Raw genomic sequence first — 20,556 nt, forward strand, 5'->3', positions numbered from 1 at the left:
TGTGGTATATGAATGTAATGGAATACTATTGTGCTATAAGAAATGAGGAGCATATGGACTTCATAAGAACCTGGAGAGACTTAGATCTGATGACGAGTGAAGGGAGCAGAACCAGGAGAACATGGTACACAACCAAAGACACATTGCTTCTGTGATGACTAACTTTGATAGACTTGGCTCTTCTCAACAATGCAAGGTTCTAAGACAGCTCCAAAAGACTCGTGATGGAAAAGGCTGTCCACATCCAGAGAAAGAGTTATGGAGTCTGAATGCAGATGGAAGCAAACTATTTGCTCTCTTTTTTTTATTTTGGTTTTGTTTCATCTTTCTCATGGTGCATTTCATCGTTTATTTTTTCTTTTCAACTTGATTATTGGGAAAATAAGTTTAATGTGAAGGTATATGTAGAACTTATATCAGATTACATGCCATTGGTGGGGGAGGGGAGAGGAGAGGGAGGGAGAGAAAATTTGGAACCCCGAAACTTGTGGAACTGAGTGTTGTAAACTAAAAATAATTAATTAAAAAAAAAAAAGAATGTGTGCTAGGAGGGGCTATCCTTACCGAGGTAGATGCACTATGGCAGTTGCCCCCTCCATAGCCAAGACTTGTTTTTTTTTTTCCTAAACTCTATCCATAACTATGAATGACCCACAAACTTCCAATGGGGAACCTTGAAAGAAATAGAAACTCTGAACTTTTCCTTGATTTGCCAGCCAGCTATGCACGACAGAGTCAGAGATCACATGCCACTGCCTGGCATCCTACCTGTAGCTGCCACCACTGCCCAGTTGTGCCTCTGAGCTGCAAGGCCCAGGTACACATAAGCCACATGAGTACAGGATGATAGGGCTTCTTTGGTAACAGGAGAGGCGCAAGAGGGAGATAACTGAGACATTTAAACCGAACCACCAGCCCAAACTTTGACCTCTCAGCTACTTTTATGGCTGCTGCTCTTAGTTTATGGAAACCTCTGCTCCAACAACCAAGGGACTAGAATCACAATCAATGAATCAATTAACAAACATTCATTGAAATATTAATACTGTTTCAGAGAAGCAGCTCAGTGTAATGGAATAACTACTTGACTGGGCATCAGAAGACCTGGGTTCAAGTCCCTACCTCTTGGTAGCTACTTGACGGTGGGCGTGTCATTTGACCTTTCTAGACTTCAGTTTGCTCACCTAAAAATAGATACCCATCCTGCTTGCTTTCTAGAGGTGTTATTGGGCTCAAATGAGGTGAACAAAGTTATGTTAAAAATCCATTATGACTATTCTTAAAAGGAGACAACGGGAAATAAAGTCCATTAACTTTAAAATGAGCTTTAATTTCTTTTCCTTAAGTGCATTTATCAATGTAAACAGAGCATGTTAGAGATTCCAGTGAATAGCAGGATACTGTTGATATGTTTGTTTTAATTCAGAAACTATGGAACTATGCCAATGACTTGATTGAGACAGCAGCTTCTAAACAACTTAGTTGTTGACATTACCTCCAATCTAGTAAACTACTTTCAATTGTACAGGCTCTAAGCTGAAAGCCACTAGCTGTCAAAGAGAACCTAATAATGATAATTAAAAAACAAAACAAAAACCCCAACCCCAAACTGTTTTACTGTTAGTATTTCACATTGGAATGTGTTGTGTGTCACTGCCACACATGGAGGTGGGAATGGGGCCTGCGGAGAGGGCTCCTCTTCCTGCCACGGCCATTTGGAATAGCAGACTCCCCAATCGTCTGTACCTGCTCTTGGAAATCAAAGACTGAATCACTTCATGGCACTAAGAATTTAAAAAATAAATCTCTGCTAAAAAGGACATCCCATTTGGAGATAAGGGTGACCTGCTGCCTAGCATGGGGCTGTTTGTGTTTGTATACATGAGGAAGAGCATGTTTTACCCACCTAATACCCCCGACTGGAGGTGGGGGAGGAACATTGGCCATTCTAGTTTTTAAAGGTTAGAGAGGTAACCCCTTCCCCCAAATCATAGGCAAAGAAGGAAGTGGGTAGAGGTCCCTGGGGTGATCTTTGTTTCCTAAGTCATGTGAAGATCACCATCAGGAGTTGCTTATACCGCAGCTGGAAAGGCATTATTTTAGACAGTGAAAGGTCAGAGATCACAGATGCCACTGAGGGGCCTGCAGATAACAAGAAACTTCAATGGATTATGGACAAGAGACCGAAACCCAGGCACCAAAGAGGAGAAAACCAGTATTTCCCCCTTGAAACACTCTCCAAAGAATTCAATAAATTCATGCTTCACTTTGGTTTATTTTTATAAAACATTTAAAAAATGGATTTGATTTGGTAGATTGTCCAGAACTATGAATGTAGCCTTGTGACCGAATAGTAAAGCGTAATTTGGAAAGGCCCAGGTTGAGGCTAATATATTCCCCACTCTCAACAGTCAGCTCACTGCTGCTTAAATGAGTGACTTTTGTAGTGGGTCCTGAGACAGAAATGCTTGTGAGATAAATGCCTGAGTCCATGACTGTACAATGGGCGCATGGGGATCATGTATACAAACACCTTTAATCAGTATTGGCATTTAAGTGCCCTCATGAGGACTCTTCTGACCAGACTGGTTTTCTTATTGGAGTTTAGACGTGTTCCAGATACAAAAAAATAAAAAGAGACAAAACACACCAAAACACCAAACCACCCTCAGAGACTGAATCCTGTTAGAAAGGTGCTATTGTTGGTCAGTTTTCAACTGTTTCTCTTCACTGGTCAAACAATGCTGGAGCCGATATGGCAAACATTACAGGAAAAATAGTAAATTCTTAACTTATTCCATCTCCAAAGTTGGAAAAATCAGACCGTTACTAAAATAAACAATTTCTCAATTTCGTTCCGGCAGCTGGGGTCCCGCAGCGGCCACGGAGCCATGGGGCGGGCGTGTTGGAAGGTGGGAAGTCCACAGATAGAGGAAAACTCACTCGGAACGGGCACAGTCCAGTTCAGCTGAGCACAGGCTCAGGTTAAGGCGGTGTTCCTCACAGAAGAACACATCGGAAAAAGCTGCTTTTCCTTTGTGGGTCGGGGGTGATTTTGACGCCTTGGTTGTTGCCTTGTGGACTATTACCCTCCTGAAAAATAGAAAGGATTTTTCCCACAGTGAAAAAGGGTGAGCTAGAAGAAAAGACACTTGAGTCAGTATAGATGAGAACATACCCCTAGTGCTCAAACAATTCTTCCTGCATGTCCCCATAAAGAATTCACTCCCACCTTCCATCTTGGACTAGTTCAACCTCCCCTCTCTTTGAAATCTCCAGGGGGCACACCAAAATGGAGTCCAAGTTGGGTATGGGGAAGCCAGAGTGGTGTGGCACAGAGAATAATGAACTAGGGAGAGTCAGGAGAAAAAGGATACCAGATCAGGGAAAGAGAGTTGGGCTGAAATAGAACTGAAAGGCCGTCCAGGAGAGCTTTTCTTATTCTATACAGGAGGAAACTGAGGGCCAGCAAGGCTTAATGCCTTGAATCTGCCACTGTTCCCCTGGGTGACTTCTCTTTGCCTCACTTTCTTCATCTGTGAAATAAGGCATTTGGGTCAGATGATCTCTGAAGCACTGGATGGCCCAGACATCTTGTTCCCCAGCTCCGTCATTCTATGTTCCATATGTTGGCTAAGAAGGCCACAGCCTTGCTTACTTAGCAAGACGATGACGTAAGGCTGAAAAGTGAAATGGGAACCTTTTTCCCTGAGTTCTTACAGCAGCTGCCTATGGAATTGAACACTGTTATTACTTTCAGGTTTCTCTATTTAACACAGCAAATTCCCAGCTCAATTTTCCACATGGATTTGGCAAGCCCCAGTTAATTTTACAGGTAGTGAGGAAACATCTGCCATAACCAACACTTTATTGAAGAGAGAACTTGTCCCCAGGGGGTAAATGGGAAGTCTGTCATTATTTTACCGCAAATATACTTTCCATGATCTGGAATGAATCATTACTCACCAATTTTTTGTCCATTTTTGCTTTGATGTCTCTTGCAAGAGTGAAAAATGCCTAGAGTAGGAAAGAAAAGTTACTAACCATACTGCATAAACAGGAAGTTACAAATGACTTAAAATCCATTTGAAGACTTTCTGGTCTATCAGTTAAATACCATGTTCTTCCTCAGAGCGTAGCTTACATTCTTACGAAAATGCAAAACAAATTGTGATAGTTTAGGGTATGTATATTTACATTTTACAGTCTATTTCTTTCCAATCTCTAATCGCCTTACAGGAACAGGTCCAAACTCTGGTCTGGCATTCAAGCTCCACCACAATTTGGGTCCAAACTAATTCTATGGTCTTATCTCCTAACACTCTCTACAATGTACTTCATGCTCTGCCAAAATGATCTCTTCATTAAGTGTGTAACATGAACTATAATATTTTTCATTTTCATATCCCCAATGCCAGAGTCTCTTAAACAGTAGGTAAGCAGTTGAATCTATTTTCTTCATCTATGCCTTTGTCCATGCCATTCATTCTCCAACCCTGATTCTCCCTACTTCTATTCAAATCCTATCCATCATTCAAGGAAGGCCTAATGAAATTTCACCTCTTCCTCCAGGAAAGGCTTTTCCTGACTACCACAGTCCAGAGACATCTCTCCTTCCTCTGATCTGCCTTCAGCACTTATTCTGTACCTCTCATTGGTGGTTTCTTATTACTATTAATTATCTAGATGTATCTCTGATTTATCCAAATAGACCGTTAACTCCTTGACAGCAGCAATTGAATTATGCTTGTTTCCCTGGCAGTGGCTACAACACAGGACCTTAGAGGCAGCAGGCCCCAAGTGAATATTTGTTGACTGACTGTCTCCACGCCACTTTGCACCATTGTTTAGCTCAGTTTTCCACCTAAAGAACTGGCTTTAGAAAACACGGAATTTCTCAGGGCTATCAGAATGGAAGGACATATACTATACTACATACACTATAAATCACTTGGCCTGGACAAGGCTGGGAATCAGTTCAACGTCATTTGTAGCCACCACAATTTTATAGCTGTATTATTATTTAAGGGTGACAACAACATACATTATTGAATTTGATCTTGCAAACAACCCTAAGTCTGGTAAGAGGTGTTATTATCCCTATTTTACAGATAAAGAAACTAAGGCTAAAGGAAGTTAACTGGCTTACTTGAGACCAGACAGCTACTAAGCTAAGTTTACTCCGAATACTCTCAAATATAATATGTGTTTTCTCTTCTAAGAGAATGTAAGCTCTTTGAGATCAGAGACTATTTTGTATTTGTCTTTGTAACCCAGCCCCTAGCAGACTACTCAGCACAAAGCAGGCACTTAATGTATTTGCTGATCAAAGTGCCAGGGGCAGAGATGAAACAAGTCTCTTAAGGTCAAATTCAGGGATTTTCCCAATATACCCAAATTGCCTCATAAGTCAAAGTGTAGAGTATTTACCTAGAAGACCAAGGGAAACAAAGGGCAGTTCTACTAAACAGTGTCACACCGAGTGGTTGGAGCAAGAAGCCTTTATATATTTCTTCTAATCCATGGAGATAAGACAGATCAATTTAATCTCTTAACTCAATTTGTGTCATAGAATTAAGAAAACTGCCCCTTAAATCTATTAACTCATACATTGACTGCCAGTGAACAAGAGTCTGATAACAAAACCAGACTTTGGCAAATACTCTCTTCAGGTGATAAGACAGGAAACAGATTTTAGCCAAAACCCTAGGGTAAGTTAAATTCCTTGGCAAGCTCAGGGTCAACCTACAATACTAGCAGGGGAGGGGGTGGGGGTGGAGTACGGCAGCAGGCTATGGGTATTGGGGATGGGACAACAGATCAGGAACAGGAATTGAGTATTACACAATCTGAATATAATTCTTGAACACATCCATTTAGTAGAACCCCCACCCCCCCCAACCCCCACTGGAAATATGTCCCCAGGAATATCTGGCAGCTATTTTAAAAGCTATGATCATAAGTGATTAAAGGGGCTTTAGCTCCAATTTGGGTGTTTGAGTAAGGTAGGACAAACTGTGGTGGGCAGATTAATGTAATATATGACTATGTGACATACTCACACTCTCTACATTGATATTGGCCTTTGCGCTGGTCTCCATGAATTTAATTCCATAATCAAGTGCTAGCTGGAAGAAAGCCATAGAACACAAGACAGGTCAGTAAGCATTAGCTCATATTTCTATTAATGCTTTAAGGCTGATTGTGTTTTTCTTGTAACTTTGTAATGTAGGTGGTACAGGTATTATTCAATACTTCCACTTGAGTTATTACAGTAATCCTCATTTTACAGAAGAGAAAACTGAAGCTCTGGGAGATAATATAACAGAGACAGGACTCAAATTCAGGCTATGTGACTCCAGATCTGGCTGTCTCTCAATGCTCAAAGAAATATCCTTCCATATTAGAAATTAGATACAGTCAGTGAAAAATTCAACAAATGGAATGGAGGGGTTGCAACTTGGGCACAGATTTTTTTCCCCCATCATCCCTGACCAAAGAAAGGGTTTCAAAAGAGAAAGGAATATTTGGGAAATGAACAGTTAAAAAGATGGCATCTGAGAACAGGATTTAAACTTCTGGACCATAGCTTAAAATACTGGCTAGGGATCAGAAGACACTATGTATGTTGCCAGATCAAGCGTGGCCACTCATTTACCACCTTGTTAAACACAGGCATTTCTACTACCAGCCAACCAGATATAGTGCTATGTAAGTCAGCATGGTCCAGGTAATAGACGATGTCTGCTGTCCAAGAACCAGCCAAGCTAAGCACAAAGAGGCTCATCGCCAGAAAGCCAGACACTAGGTGATAAATTCTTTGATCATGGTTATCAAAGAGAAAAAGAGATGGCTTTCAATCTTTCCCATATGGTTCCCTTCTGATTCTGTGCAGCAGTGGTGGCAGAATAGGGGGAAAAAAAAGGGATGCAGAGAGATGGTGCTAAGAATACACAGATTTAGACCATGTATAAATAACTGTTGGTAAGTTCTTTAAATGTGAGCTCCGGCCCAGTAAGCAATGAGCTGACATACTACTAGGGGAGCTGGATTACATTAGTATTAACATTACCACTAAAAATGAAACCACAAGATACAAGAAGTTGTAGCTACAAGGAAGGATGGTTCAGAGGTTCTGCTAAGAGATGTGGCAAGTAAAGGTATTTATAGAACTGGTTTTATTGTGAATCCAACGGCAACAAGAACGACTTCATGTGACACGATTAGCCTATACTCCATTTCCTGTCTCTGTGCCTCCACACAGGCCAGTCTCACACTCAGAATGTACCTCTTCCTCACCTTGGCTTCAGAGAAACACTCCCTTCAAGAAGCAGCTCAAGCATCAACCACCTTCTAAAAGAGTAAAGGCCTTTCCTGCTCCCAACTGCTAGTGTTCTACTTCCTTCAAACTATTTCATGTAACTACCTGACACAAACACACATGCTGTCTCTTCCCATAGAATGAAAGTCCCAGACTGCAAAGACTGGTTCTTTTTTTGTCTTTGTATCTCCAGCATCGAGCACATGTTGTTGTTCAACCATTTTCAATCCAACTCTTTGTGACCCTATTTTGGGGTTTTCTTGGCTTGATTTTAGAGATGATGAAACTGAGGCAAAGAGGGTTAAGTGACTTGCCTAGGGTCACACAGCTAACATATGTCTAAGGACAGATTTGAACTCCTGAAGATGAATCACCCTGACTTCAGGCCTGGTGCTCTATCCACTATGATACCACTTAGCTGTCCTACATCTAGCATATAGTAGGTACTTAATAAATACTACTTGACTGGTTAATCCCTCTAAATAATGATTAATTCATAGGATGGTGAAAAAGATTAGATAATTTGGCTCAGGACCAAGTAATGAAAGAGGCCAAAGGTTTGTAGATTACACAGAAGCTGTAAACCTAAACATTCTGAATACTTTCTTCAAGAAGGTGCTGGATAGGGTAAGCACCAAATTATACCGACCCTACTCACCCCCCCAAAAAGAAAAGACAATCAATCAACTAGATCTTAGACAGAAAAAAAAATGATAATCAATGTGATCTTATGAATGTGTGTACTGCCAGACCATGACTTGTTTGATCAAAGATCAAAATCAATAACAAATCAGAAGAATCTGGAATTGAAGAAGTTATAGCACGCTACCAAAACAGATCCAACCTAACTGATATAAATAAGCTACTGATACTGAAAAATGGGACATGTATAAAGGACAAGACATAGACTGTTCTCATTTGCTCAGGAAGTTTAGCCAATATAAAGCAAAGCCAAAAGAAGCTAGAAAGTCCTTCAAACACTCAATCTCCTTGTCAAGCACAGAGTTGTGGCAGCCCAAGGCAACAATGGTTTAGAAAATATGAACTCTACTGCAAAATCTTATGGAAGATAGTAGAACACTAGGAAAACACTCTAGAAATAAACAGTGAAGTATTAGAGGCTAAAACAAGTTTGCAGAAAACTTAGCATGACTTTCCCCAAAGTATTTAAGGATGAATCTGGAAGGACAACATAAACTGATGAAAAATGGAAAAGATCTATTAACATTTCTATGACAAAGTAATCTTCTCTATAGATGGAGGCAGCATATTGGACCTTTAGCTGCAATCCATTCAGGAGGTGATAATGTTGAGGGATCTAATCTCAAGGCATCTGAAAGTGGAAACTATGGGAACCCCCCGCAGGTATTATTACCATCAAAAAAGGTCATCAAGAAGGCACTGACAACTACCATTCATATGTCTACTTTCCCATTTTTACAAAAGCTTTGTAAGAATAATTTATAAGTGTACTGAAGCCATTCTTGATGAAAATACAAAATGACATTTGTGATATTCTATAGCAGACTATAACTTCATAGTCATGCAACTAACAAAAGGTAGAATACAGGACACCACTGGGCTTAATATCTGACAAGTAAAAAAAATGTTTCATTTGGAAGAATGAAATTATATCTGAAAGGTTCTCTAACAAGATGTCTTTCACGCATGTTAAAATCAGATTACTTGAAAGGCACAACAGATAACTTTGTATGATGACCCTCTCAGGATTCATTGGATAACTCCAGTAGGAGTAGGGATGTAAGTGGTCATCATGCATCTGAGAGGGGGCTCTCCTGTTCTTTGGCTCATTCCTAGTGGAACCCCAGGAGCCCACTGGGATCTGGGCTACTGTGGGTAGACTGGGGAGGGGAAGGTCCTGGTGGGCTCCGTGATAGATTGCATAGTATTACCAATGAAGAACTGTAAGCAAGAAGTGGTGCAAGATACTAAAGAGTTATATAATCTCCTCTTTCCTAAAGGCCCCGGGCAGGTAGAATAGAGATACCAAGTAGAGATACGTTGTGCTACACTGATACCTGCATAGCATGAGGAAACCTAAGAGTATGCTTTGTGAGCCACTTTGGCAGATTTATGGATGGAAGGTCATGGACAAGAACTGTAGAGAATAAGGAAGCAAGGATGGGCTGTGATCTGTGTATGTGGAATGAGAACTCGCAGTGATCCATTCAAGTAGCAAAGATTTGCAAGGCCATTATACTAGCCATTCGATAGCCTCCCTAGGGCATTTTCTCTGGTGTCCTGAAAAGCTTTAGATAGCACTCTTCCAGATGTTAGGAGGCTGTCGTTGTTCAGTCAGGTCCCTGTGGACCACAGCACACCAATGTTGGCCATGGGGTTTTCTTGGCAAAGATATTGGCGTGGCTTGCCATTTCCTTCCCCAGTGGATTAAGGCAAACAGAGATTAAGCGGCTTGCTTAGGGTTACATAGCTAGTGAGTGTCTGAGGCCAGTGCTTTATCCACTGAGCCACCTAGCTGTCTCCTCTTAGGTTAGGTTATTTACCTCCTAATGGAGCAGCCCAGGGCAACGACAAAACTCTAATTCATTTGCTGCAAGAATACAAATATGTTGAAGATTTTACAACTGGGCAAAGTTAAAGGTGGTTCTTGGGAAAAAGATTAACAACAGGGTTCCATTTTCTAAATGAAAAGACTGAGCATTTTCTTGGCCATTCATCTCTCCCAATGTCTCACCTCTGGTAAAACTATTCTTTGCTCACACTGAAACCTGGCATCAGTATTTTCTAAGGCTGTGACCTTTGCTGTGACTTCTCTAGTCCTGACCCCATGGTTAGTTAGTCCAACTCTACACTGTCCACGAACCTTGAATCCCTCACCCTGCTGCTCTACTGCCTCTTATCCCTTGACAAACTTCAACCCAAGACTATTGTACCATCTGCCTCCTCTGATCCTATTCATGTGCTGCTGAAGAAAGCTGGAGGAAGTCACACAACCATGCTAACTGGATACATTATAAATTCCCATAATATTATCCAACTTTATCTGGGCCCCCAATGCAGCAAGATACTCCTTTATTCTCCCGATTCCTTTGTTTGCTCCCCACAAAAAGCTTCTGCACTTCTTTTTTATTCTAAACTTAAAACACTGATTAAAACCAGCATTTCTACACATATTGTAGAAGATGACAGGATTCCATGTAAAACTGTGAATCTCTCTTAGGTAGAGCTTGTTTCTCAAGTACATAATAAATCCAACATGTAACTTTCAAAGTCATCTTGTTTGTGATTGTTTCTGTTCTTTTTTTTTTGGGGGGGGGGGTTGGAGGGAGGAAGGAGACCTCTATTGCTTTTTAAAATCCCCCTTCCAAGTTTAAAAGAAAATCATCCTACACTTTCTCAAACCTTCTCAATCCCCCCACGGAAAGGCCCCCTTCTCTCTTGACTGAGACACTTACTTTACTAAGAAAATTGAGGCTATTTACATATCTCCTCCTTCTCTGTCATCCTTACCCACCCCCACAGTCTCTGACAATGAGGAGGACTTTCTCCTGGGAAGGCCAGTGGCTCTACATGTGTACTTGACCCCATCCCTTCCCTTTTCCCATCCCATTCCTTCAGTAGATTACAACTCCAATCTCCTCCTACTCTCTAATATTCAACAGATGTACCCGGTCGGTGGTGGAGCCTTCTGAGCTTGTACTGGTCTGATCAGCCACAGTCCAACACACTGTACCCTGACCCCAACATGGTGATGTCATTTTGGTCCTCTTGGAGAACAAAGGACAAAAACCAATACTCAATATCTTCTCTATTTTCTTCCCCTTTGCCTTCAAACATGCCTAAATCTCTCTCATCCTTAAAAACTTTCATTAGGCCTTACCCTATATCAAACTATTATCCCCTCTCTTTTCCTTTCCTCAGATAACACTAAGGAAAAAGGTATCCGCCTTTACTTGTCTCCACTTCCACTCTTCTCACTTGATTCTAAACCCTCAACAATATGGATTCTTACCTCATCACTCAACTGACACTACTCGCTCCAAAGTTACCAATGATTTTTTAATTGCCAAATCTGTCTTATTTTAAGTCCTCATTTTTTTTTAACCTATCTGCTGCATTTGATACTGATGACCACCTTTTCCTTTCTCCCTTCTCAAAGCTTCTGGGCTCTGGTAATAATACTCTCTCCTTTTTCCTTCCCTAACCACTCCTCAGTTTCCCTTGATGGTTCATCATCCATATCACATCCACTACATGTCAGTGTTCCTCAAAGCTCTGCGTTAAGCCCCCTACTCTTCTCTCTATATACATTGTCTAGGTGACCAGAGCAGCTCCCATGGGCTTATCATCTCTATGCAGCTGTTTCACAGACCTACACAGTCTCTCCCCACAACTTTAATTCCACATTACCAATTGCCTAGTGTCATTTCAAAGTGGTTGTCCAAATCCATATACCCTAAACAAACCCCATTATCTCTCTTCCCAAAACCATATTCCTCTCCCTACATTCTCCATTTCTGTTGAAGGCATCACTATTCTTCCAGTCTCCCAGGTTCATAACTCTGGCATTATCCTGGATTCCACACTCTCTTTCATCATATCTTGCTATTTCTACTTCCATAACATCTCTTACGTCTGACCCCTTTTTCCTACTCAAACAGCTACCACCTTAGCTCATGATCTCATCATCTCTCATCTAGGTTATCGCAATGGCTTCCTAAAATTGACTTCTCTTCATCAAGTCTCTCCCTAATCCAGTCCATTCTCCAAATTGCTGCTAAGTTGATTTTCCTTGGGCAGTAGTGATACATTATTCCACTTCTTATGGTGGGAGCATTATCTTAGAGTTCTGTCACTGCTTATCTCCACCCTTAACTCATTCCCCCCATGAAAGTCAGGCTAATTTTTCCTTAAAAAGTATGGAAACCATCCTCAAGACTTGATTGGCTCAGGGGACTAAAGTCACAGGCCTCCTGTGTAAAGATACAGCCTCCTGGTCACCTAAATACAAATCAGCGACAAGGAGTTTCAGGTGCTATCTGATGGGCAATCATGGGCAACTCAGAAGCTGCGGAATTTTGCTCAGCTGAATCAGTTTACAGTGTCCTCACTACACATTCTTGTGGAATATTTTTCATTACTAAACTTAAGCGAATTTTCTTTTGTTAAAAACCAGTTCAGTGTCTCATTTCATCCCAATACTGAACACAGACTATCATGGGGTTGGCCTGAGTCACATCCAGCACAGAAACAAGGCCTAGCCCAGAATATACTTCCTTACTCAATAAACTCCAGTGGCATTCCAGAATCAACTGTAAACTCCTCTGTTTAGCTTTTAAAGTCCATCATAGTTTTTCCCCATCCTACTTTCCCAGCCTCATAGTCCATTACTTACATCCCCACCCTCTTTGTATTAGCCAAACTGGTCGTCTTCTGATTCTCACTCAATAATGTATATCCCATCTCAGTGCTTCTGCACTAAGTATTCTCCATGGCTGCAAGGCCTCCCCTCCTTCCCTCTACCTCAGAGAATCTTTTTGTTCCCTTGAGATGCAGCTCAAGCACTATTTTCTACCTCAAGCTTTTCCTGATACCTGAAACGGTTTCATTTATAATATCTGTGTCCCTAGCACATTGCCGGGCACAGAGTGGGCATTTAATAAATAAATGGCTTACTGAGTACTGATTGTTTGTATAGTAGATCCAACTGGCTTTCTGAGGTTACTCTGGCCTGTCTAGGTAAGTCTTGATTACTCATATAGAAATCAAGTTTAAAAATATTCATTAGTGCCTACTACACACATGTAGAACAGAGGATGGCCTCAAACATATCTGGAGGGTCCATGGAGTGTTTGTGGTAGGAGATGGAAAAGAATTCCATAGTATGTAATGGAGACAGATAATATTCTTTGTATCCAGAATGGCACAGCTAAAGCAAACTGCTCAAAATGGAATTTAAGCCCTAAAATCTTCAGGAGCCAAATGGTGATAATGTGGAGGTCAACAAAAAGCAAAGTGATGTGATATTTGGGAATCATCTGAAAATGTTAGTCAAAATGAGGAAAAAGGAAAGGATTTCAGTTTTGAAAGCAAGGCAAAGGTTTGCATTTTTACTTTTCTTTGCAGTTAATAACAATGAATACCATACCACTGGCAGTGCATAGGTATCTTATCACTTCCACTCCTTCATTTGGAGCTCTTGTGAGTTAGGCAGGGGATGTATGAAACACACATAAAGTGCCAAATAAGTGCTATTATTATTATTTTCCTTTCCATCTCCCTTATCCAAAGAAGGAAACTGTAGCTCGGAGAAGTGAAGAGGCTTTTCCATCTTCACACAGCTACTAAAAGGAGAGGTAGGGCTTGAGCTTAAGTCTGGTGCTCCTCTTACGTGACTACTGTAAAGACCTATGCTCTTGCATACATGTACACACACACACACACACACATATGCACAAACACACACACTTGGGATAAAGCAACCATCTTGCAAGCTTGTGATTGAAGTCAATAGATGGAGGACAGTTTTTCATTTTTAGGAGGTGGGGAAGAAAAAATAACTTTTAAAATACATTTATAAAAAGTCAACACAGCTCTACAAAAGTGTCATTATTTAAATGTGACAGGACAAAACATCGTTCCTACCTTTTCCCCTCGTTCTTTGGAAACTTGTCTTCTTTCATTCACATCACATTTGTTTCCAAGTATCATCTTTTCCACATCTGCAGAGGCATGCTAAAGGAGAAAAGAGCCAACAGAATCAGGTGAACATCAGTTTAGTCTTCAGACAACTTTTTTCAAGAATTCTAACACTTCAAGAAGGGAGATACCATAAAGAAATTGGGGAGCACGGAACAGTTTACCTGTCAGATCTATGGAGAAGGGAAGAATTTATTAACAAACAATAGACAGAGAGCATTATGGGATATAAAATGGATACCTTTAATTATATTAAATTAATAAATTTTTGCACAAACAAAACCAATGCAGCCAAAAGTAGAAAGAAAGCAGAAAACTGGGGAGAAAATGTTTAAAACATCTCTTTGATAAAGGCTTCATCTTTCAAGTATACAGAGAATTGAGTCAAATTTATAACAATGAGTCATTCTCAATTGATAAGTAGGATATGAACAGTTTTCAGATGAAGAAAACAAAGTTATCTGTCATCACATGAAAAAATGCTCTAAATTACTACTGATTAGAGAAACACAAACTAAAACAACTCTGAGGTACCACCTCACACCTATCAGATTGACTAATATGACAGAAAAGGAAAATGAGAAATGCTGGAAAGAATACGGGAAAATTGGAACACTACTGCACTGTTAGTAGAGTTGTGAACTAGTCCAACCATTCTGGAGAGCAGTTTGGAACTATGCCCAAAGCACCATAAAACTGTACATACCCTTCAACCAGAAATATCACTACTAAGTCTATATCCCAAAGAGATTTAAAAAAAAAAAGTAAAAGGACCAAATGTACAAAAATATTTATAGCAGTTCTTTTTCTCGGGGCAAAGAATTGGAAATTGAGGGGACGCCCATGAACTGGGGAATGGTTGAACAATTTGTGGTATATAATTGTGCTAGAATACTATTGTGCTATAAGAAATGATGAGCAGAATGTTTTCAGAAAAACCTAGAAAGACCTAAAGGAACTGATACAAAGTGAAGTGAGCAGAACCAGGAGAACACTGTACACAGTAACAACAATATTGTACAATGATCAATTGTGAATGACTTAGCTATTCCCAGAATACAAAGATCCAAGATAATTCTGAGGGATCTATGATGAAAAATGCTATCTACTTCCAGAGAGAGAACTGATGGAATCTGAACGCAGATCAAAGCATACTTTTTTTTTACTTTATTTTTCTTGTTTTTTCCTTTGTTTTCTTTCACAACAATTTTGTTTTGCTTGACTGTACATATATAACTTTGATCAAATTGCCTACCTTCTCAATGATGGGGCAGGAGGAGGATGGGAGAGTATTTAGAACTTGAAGTTGTCAGAAATGAAGGTTAAAAATTGTTTTTACATGTAATTGGGAAAAATAAAATATCAAAATCCCCCCTACCCAAAAAAAGGAATTCTAACTCATAACAGTGCTCCAAAACCACAACTGGCTGGGAAGGAACAAAGCTCTCTTCATGTACTCTTGAGTGTATAAAATGTATTTGTAGACTCTAATCATGAACATGTGTCAGATGCTTATCACTAAGTCTATTAAATGGCATGCATGAAGTAACGGAATTTGATTAAAACCAGTTTTACTCTTGATTTGAATAAAAGGGATGAAAAAAGAGAAAGCTACTGGCTAATATGAAGGCACCAGACCCATATGAATGAAAATTCAACATTTTATCAACTGGAAATTTCATCCAATATTGCTTCATCAGTATAGTGATGGTTAGGATAAAGATCTTGAGGCACTGCAATATAAGATGCCAAATGTATCTCAGCAAAGATAAATTTGGTTTAGTTTGTGCTGAGCATATTCTCATTGTTTTGAGGACTGGTAATCCATGGAAGACATATATGATTATGACTATGAAATGGATCGGGAAACTTTCAGAAAGGTGGTAAAAAGAGACACAGCACTTCTGTTTCTTGAAACCGCAACAGTAGCCTCCAATTATGGCACCAAGAAAGAGGAAGAGGAGGAGCAGGAAGCAGATTATACACCACCTAAATACTGAATCTGTAGAGCAACCTACAACTTTAAAAATGCTTTCACATATGTTATTTAATTTTACCCTGGCAACCCCTGGTGAGATTAAGGTAGGAATTATTAGCTAAATGAGGAAACTGAGGAGCATTAAGAAGTTACTTGTCCAAAGTCAAACTATCATTAAGAGGCAGAGCTAGGACTGGAATCCAATCCAGGAGTTCTGATGCTGGGTTCAAACTTAAGGATAAAAGCAAATACAAAGAATTAATGTTAGCAACTTCCAAAGGTATCACAGAATCATAGATCTAGTGATGGCAAAGCTCTCAGAAATCACCTTAGTACAGCCTCATTTTACAGATGATGAAACTGGGCTCAGGGAGATCAAATTATTTGTCCATGGTCACAAAGAACATTTAACTAGACTCAACAAACATTTATTAAGCATTTGTGTCAGGCAGAGTGCTAGGCACTAGGGATATATATAAGATGAAAAACAATAGCCTCTCTTCTCAAGAGCTTACAACACGTACACAAAAAACGATACAAAGAATGTTATATGAGCAATGGAGAGGTCCCAAAAAAGTGCTCTGAGAAAATCTGGGGGAGATTATTTTCATTGAGGTGGCAGAACTCAAAGAAAGCTTTAGGGAAGAAGTAACATCCAAGCTGGACCTTGAAGGAAGAGATCATGAAGAGCAAAGAGTCCATTTTGGCTGGAATATAGAGTATATAAAGGGGAATAAGGTGAAAGAAGGATAGAGAGGTTAAGTGGAACTTAAGTAAAAGCTATAATAAAAAGGCTATGAGCTGGCATAGTTTCTAGAGGTACTAAAACAGGAGTGAAGAATCTGAGGAGGAGAACTGAGGCAGCAGAGCCTGAGCAGTGATGCTGAAAGCTACACTAGGTGGCTGCAAAACTCTAACAGATGACAATTTCATAAGAGAAACTCAAGAACTTAGAAAATAGATCAAGGAGCTTCATGATTCAATAAGAGCACCAAAAGAGATAGGACACAAACAAATAGAAGAGAAGAGTGAAGAAAGCAAGACCGAAAGAATGTATACACTGGCTATAATTATATAAATAAAAGTAGTAATGAAATCTGGAAAAAAATAAACAGAAAAAGTTCAAAGGGGGACAAAATAACAAAGATGATTTTTGTTATTACTTTGTTAAAATTAATTTACTTAAATATTTTTTTTAAAAAAGCAAACTACAAATACTGGAGGTTTATGGTTTTAATTTTTTTGTTTGGTTCTTATTTGCATATTTATGTTTGTTGATGGTGGTTAAATTTAATTTTTAAAAAGGAAAAAACAAGAAGATGGAAAAGGCCAGCACTACAGAAACCAGATTAAAGAACATTTTCCAAAACTTATGGATGGCCTCAGACTGAACATGAAGAGGGTCACAAAGTCTCTTCTATGAATCATCCTGAAAGACAGCCCTCCAGACACTTACCTGGCAAGTTTGCAAACTTTAAGAGACAAAGATGGCATTTTCCAAGCTGCCAAGAAGAAAGGAGAGAACATTTAGAGATCTGAGGATAAGAAATGACTTGGGACATGCCCCAAAGACCTTCGAGAAGAACAGGACAGGGGCCAGTGTAGGGGAGAGGGAGAAACCCAGAAAGAGCAAAAGAGAAATAAGAGTTATCCCACTAATATAGTACCAAGCCAGAAGACACAAACAGATGACCTTATTTCAAGCTCATTTTTAGAATCAGAGAATTGCAAAGTGACTTTAGAAACTATTTCAGGACTTTGTGGAAATGAAGGAAATATTTTGTTAAAGTCTCACATCTACACTGATCAATAAAAGAAATTATGGAGACCTGAAAAAAGATGAGACATACTCAACATATAAAGACAGGAAGCCAGTGGAAAAAAAAATCACACAACAGTGTGAAAATGTCAAAGATAGAAATGAAACAAAGATATAGGGTTAGCTCCCAAAGCTAAATGCCATATTATCCCTATATAAATCTCAAGGTTTTTCAAGTTAGCAATAAAAAGCAATGGTCAGAAATAAAATATGTGCAAAATCATTAAAGTTAAAAATGTTAGAAAGTGAGCAAAGATTTTTTTGATCTGATTTATGGGAAATTTAAATATTTAAATTTAAAATACACTATAGAAACTGTGTAAAGAGAAGAAAAAGCCAAGAACAATAAAGATAAACTCACAGAGTGAGTAGAAACCTAATTTGATAGTAAATGGGCCGAATTCCCCTATTAAAATAACAGGCAGGGGGAGTTACTATTGGTTGGATTTTGTCTTTAACCTCAATTTGTTGCCTGTGAGAGCAATGGACTTAGATTCAGAAGAGTTGGGGTTCAGTTCTGGCTCAGCCACTCCTTTGTTGGGTGACTATGGTCAAAATCATTATCCTTCCCTATCTGAAAATGAGAGGTTTATATTGAATCTTTAAGGGTCTTTAGAATTACAATTAAGGCAGGAGTGACTAACAGATAAAGTAGACGACAGAGCAAAAAGCACTACAACACATATGAGGACACTGTAACATCAAACACTGAAAACCTAGTAATATTGAATCTCCCTGGTCCAGATGACACAGCAACAAAAAAAAACAAAAAACAAACCAGTAATGAAAGACTGTGCACTTTGGACAAAGAAACAGAGAGGAATATGATTGTAACTAGAGACTGTAATATTAGAAAATAACTTACCAAGTAGACAAAGAATTAATAAATGATTAGAGAGCTGAATAACACAATAAATAAGGTGGAGTTAATTGACATGATGAAGAGGTGGCCAAGTGAGGGAGTGGAGGGAACACTGGCCTGGCAGTCAGAAGACCTGTGTTCAGACTGTGCCTCTAATTTGCTGTGTGATCTTGGGCAGTTACTTCCTTTCCCTGGACCTTAGTTAGGAACTTGGACTAGAGTGATCTCTGAGGCCTCAGCCAGCTCTAAATTCTAAGATACTACACTAGGATATAAAAACATGCTTTGTAAGTGGGGAAAAAAAGGGCAGAAATTCTATACACTATATTTGCAGACTAACCTACATAAAAAATAGAAACAACAAAACACACGATTAAAAGCTACGAAGCCGCATGAAAATTTAAAAAGTCTTAATTCCTGGTCAAAAAAGAAAGACAGAAAGGGGCAGCTTGGTGGTACAGTGGATAAAGTGCTGGCCCTAAAGTCAGGAGGACCTGAGTTCAAATTTGACCTCAGGCACCCTGAGCAAGTCACTTAACACTGATTGCTTCCCAAAAGAGAAGGAAAAGAGGATAGCCAGATAACAACAAAATACTTAGGAAAACAACAAATCTAAATAACACATGAAGGTTTATAGAATGTTGTCAAAGCAGAATTAACAGAAAAATTCCTTGCTCTAAGAAAAAAAGAGCTAATGAATTTCCTGTTTAAAATAACTTTTGAATAGCACCACTTGACAAATCAAAATAAAATAGAAAAATTAAAATTAAAAAACAACAACTAGGAACAGCAATCTCTGTCCTTCTCCAGGGCTTAATTTTCTCACAAGGCAAAATGAAGGGGCTGGACTAGACAGACTAAAAGAGCAGCAAGGTAGAATGGAAAAAGAAGAATACTTGGGTTCAATTCTCAACTCTGACACTTCTTAGCAGTTTGCCCATGGCCAAGTCACTTCACCTTTATGAGCATTAGTTTCCTAATCCATAAAATGGACATCACATTTGTATTACCTACCTTCTCTGTAAATGGTAAAGCACTATAGATCCAGGCAGCTCTACCAATTGGGAAATGCTATGAATGGGGCACAGTGTTTTTGCCTTTCTCCATATCTCCAGGCAGGGCTTAGCATAGTGTCTGGCAAATAGTAATTACTTAAAAAATGCTTATTGGCTGACAAAGAAGCTCATTACCAGCTTGCCTGCAGGGTGATAAATTTTTTGGCCATAGCATCCCTGCAAGACCACATACTAAGTCCAGTGTGGAGACTATGATTAGTGGAATGTCTCAACCATTAAAACCATACATTTTTGAAGTAATGAGATACAAAAATACCAATGGAATTTTGAGGGATCAGATTTACGATTTCATCAGTACCTGCTCTACAATTTATAGTCTGAGTTGCCCAGGGCATCAAAAGATTAAGTGACTTGCACAGAGTCACAGAGCTAAGATGTGTCTGAGGTGGTACTTGAACCCAGGATATCCTGACTCTGAAAAGCCAGCTCCCTATCCACTACCCCATGCTGTTTCTCATTAACAGGTTACTCCCTAGAATTAGACAGCGATTGCAAAATGTATATAGGAGACTAAGTGAGCAATAATATTAAGGAGACATCTGGGAGGAAAAATGAGGATGGAGGACTTGCTCTGCCAGATATTAAATTGTCCTACAGAGTGGTAATTATTTTTTAAAAATATGTTATTAGATGAAAAGAGAATAGAAAATCTGGAATTAGAACCCAAAGCATACAGAATATTATAGTATCAGCAAAATCCCAGGTCACGAAATACTGGAGGATTCTTTACTTAAAAAACAAAACAAAACAAACTACTAGGAAAACTGGATAGCAGTATACCAAAAGAAACTTGGAATGGATCAACAATCTAAATGTTAA

The 20,556-nt window shown here is 39.3% G+C and overlaps 1 protein-coding gene across 1 annotated transcript in view; it reads right to left on the reverse strand.

Annotated features, from left to right (window-relative positions):
- Positions 1-1,300: 1,300 nt before the first annotated feature.
- RAB8A (RAB8A, member RAS oncogene family) overlaps positions 1,301-20,556 on the reverse strand; it is a 30,758-nt gene continuing 11,502 nt past the window's right edge. The window contains exons 5-8 of the mRNA XM_036738677.1: positions 13,949-14,038; positions 6,063-6,128; positions 3,967-4,017; positions 1,301-3,093 (exon numbers count right to left, since the gene is read on the reverse strand). Of these exons, the coding sequence (XP_036594572.1) occupies positions 3,001-3,093; positions 3,967-4,017; positions 6,063-6,128; positions 13,949-14,038 (300 nt within the window). The 3' untranslated portion in view covers positions 1,301-3,000. The remainder of the gene's footprint in view (positions 3,094-3,966; positions 4,018-6,062; positions 6,129-13,948; positions 14,039-20,556) is intronic.

This window comes from Trichosurus vulpecula, chromosome 1 (assembly GCF_011100635.1).
Source record: "Trichosurus vulpecula isolate mTriVul1 chromosome 1, mTriVul1.pri, whole genome shotgun sequence".
NCBI lineage: Eukaryota > Metazoa > Chordata > Mammalia > Diprotodontia > Phalangeridae > Trichosurus > Trichosurus vulpecula.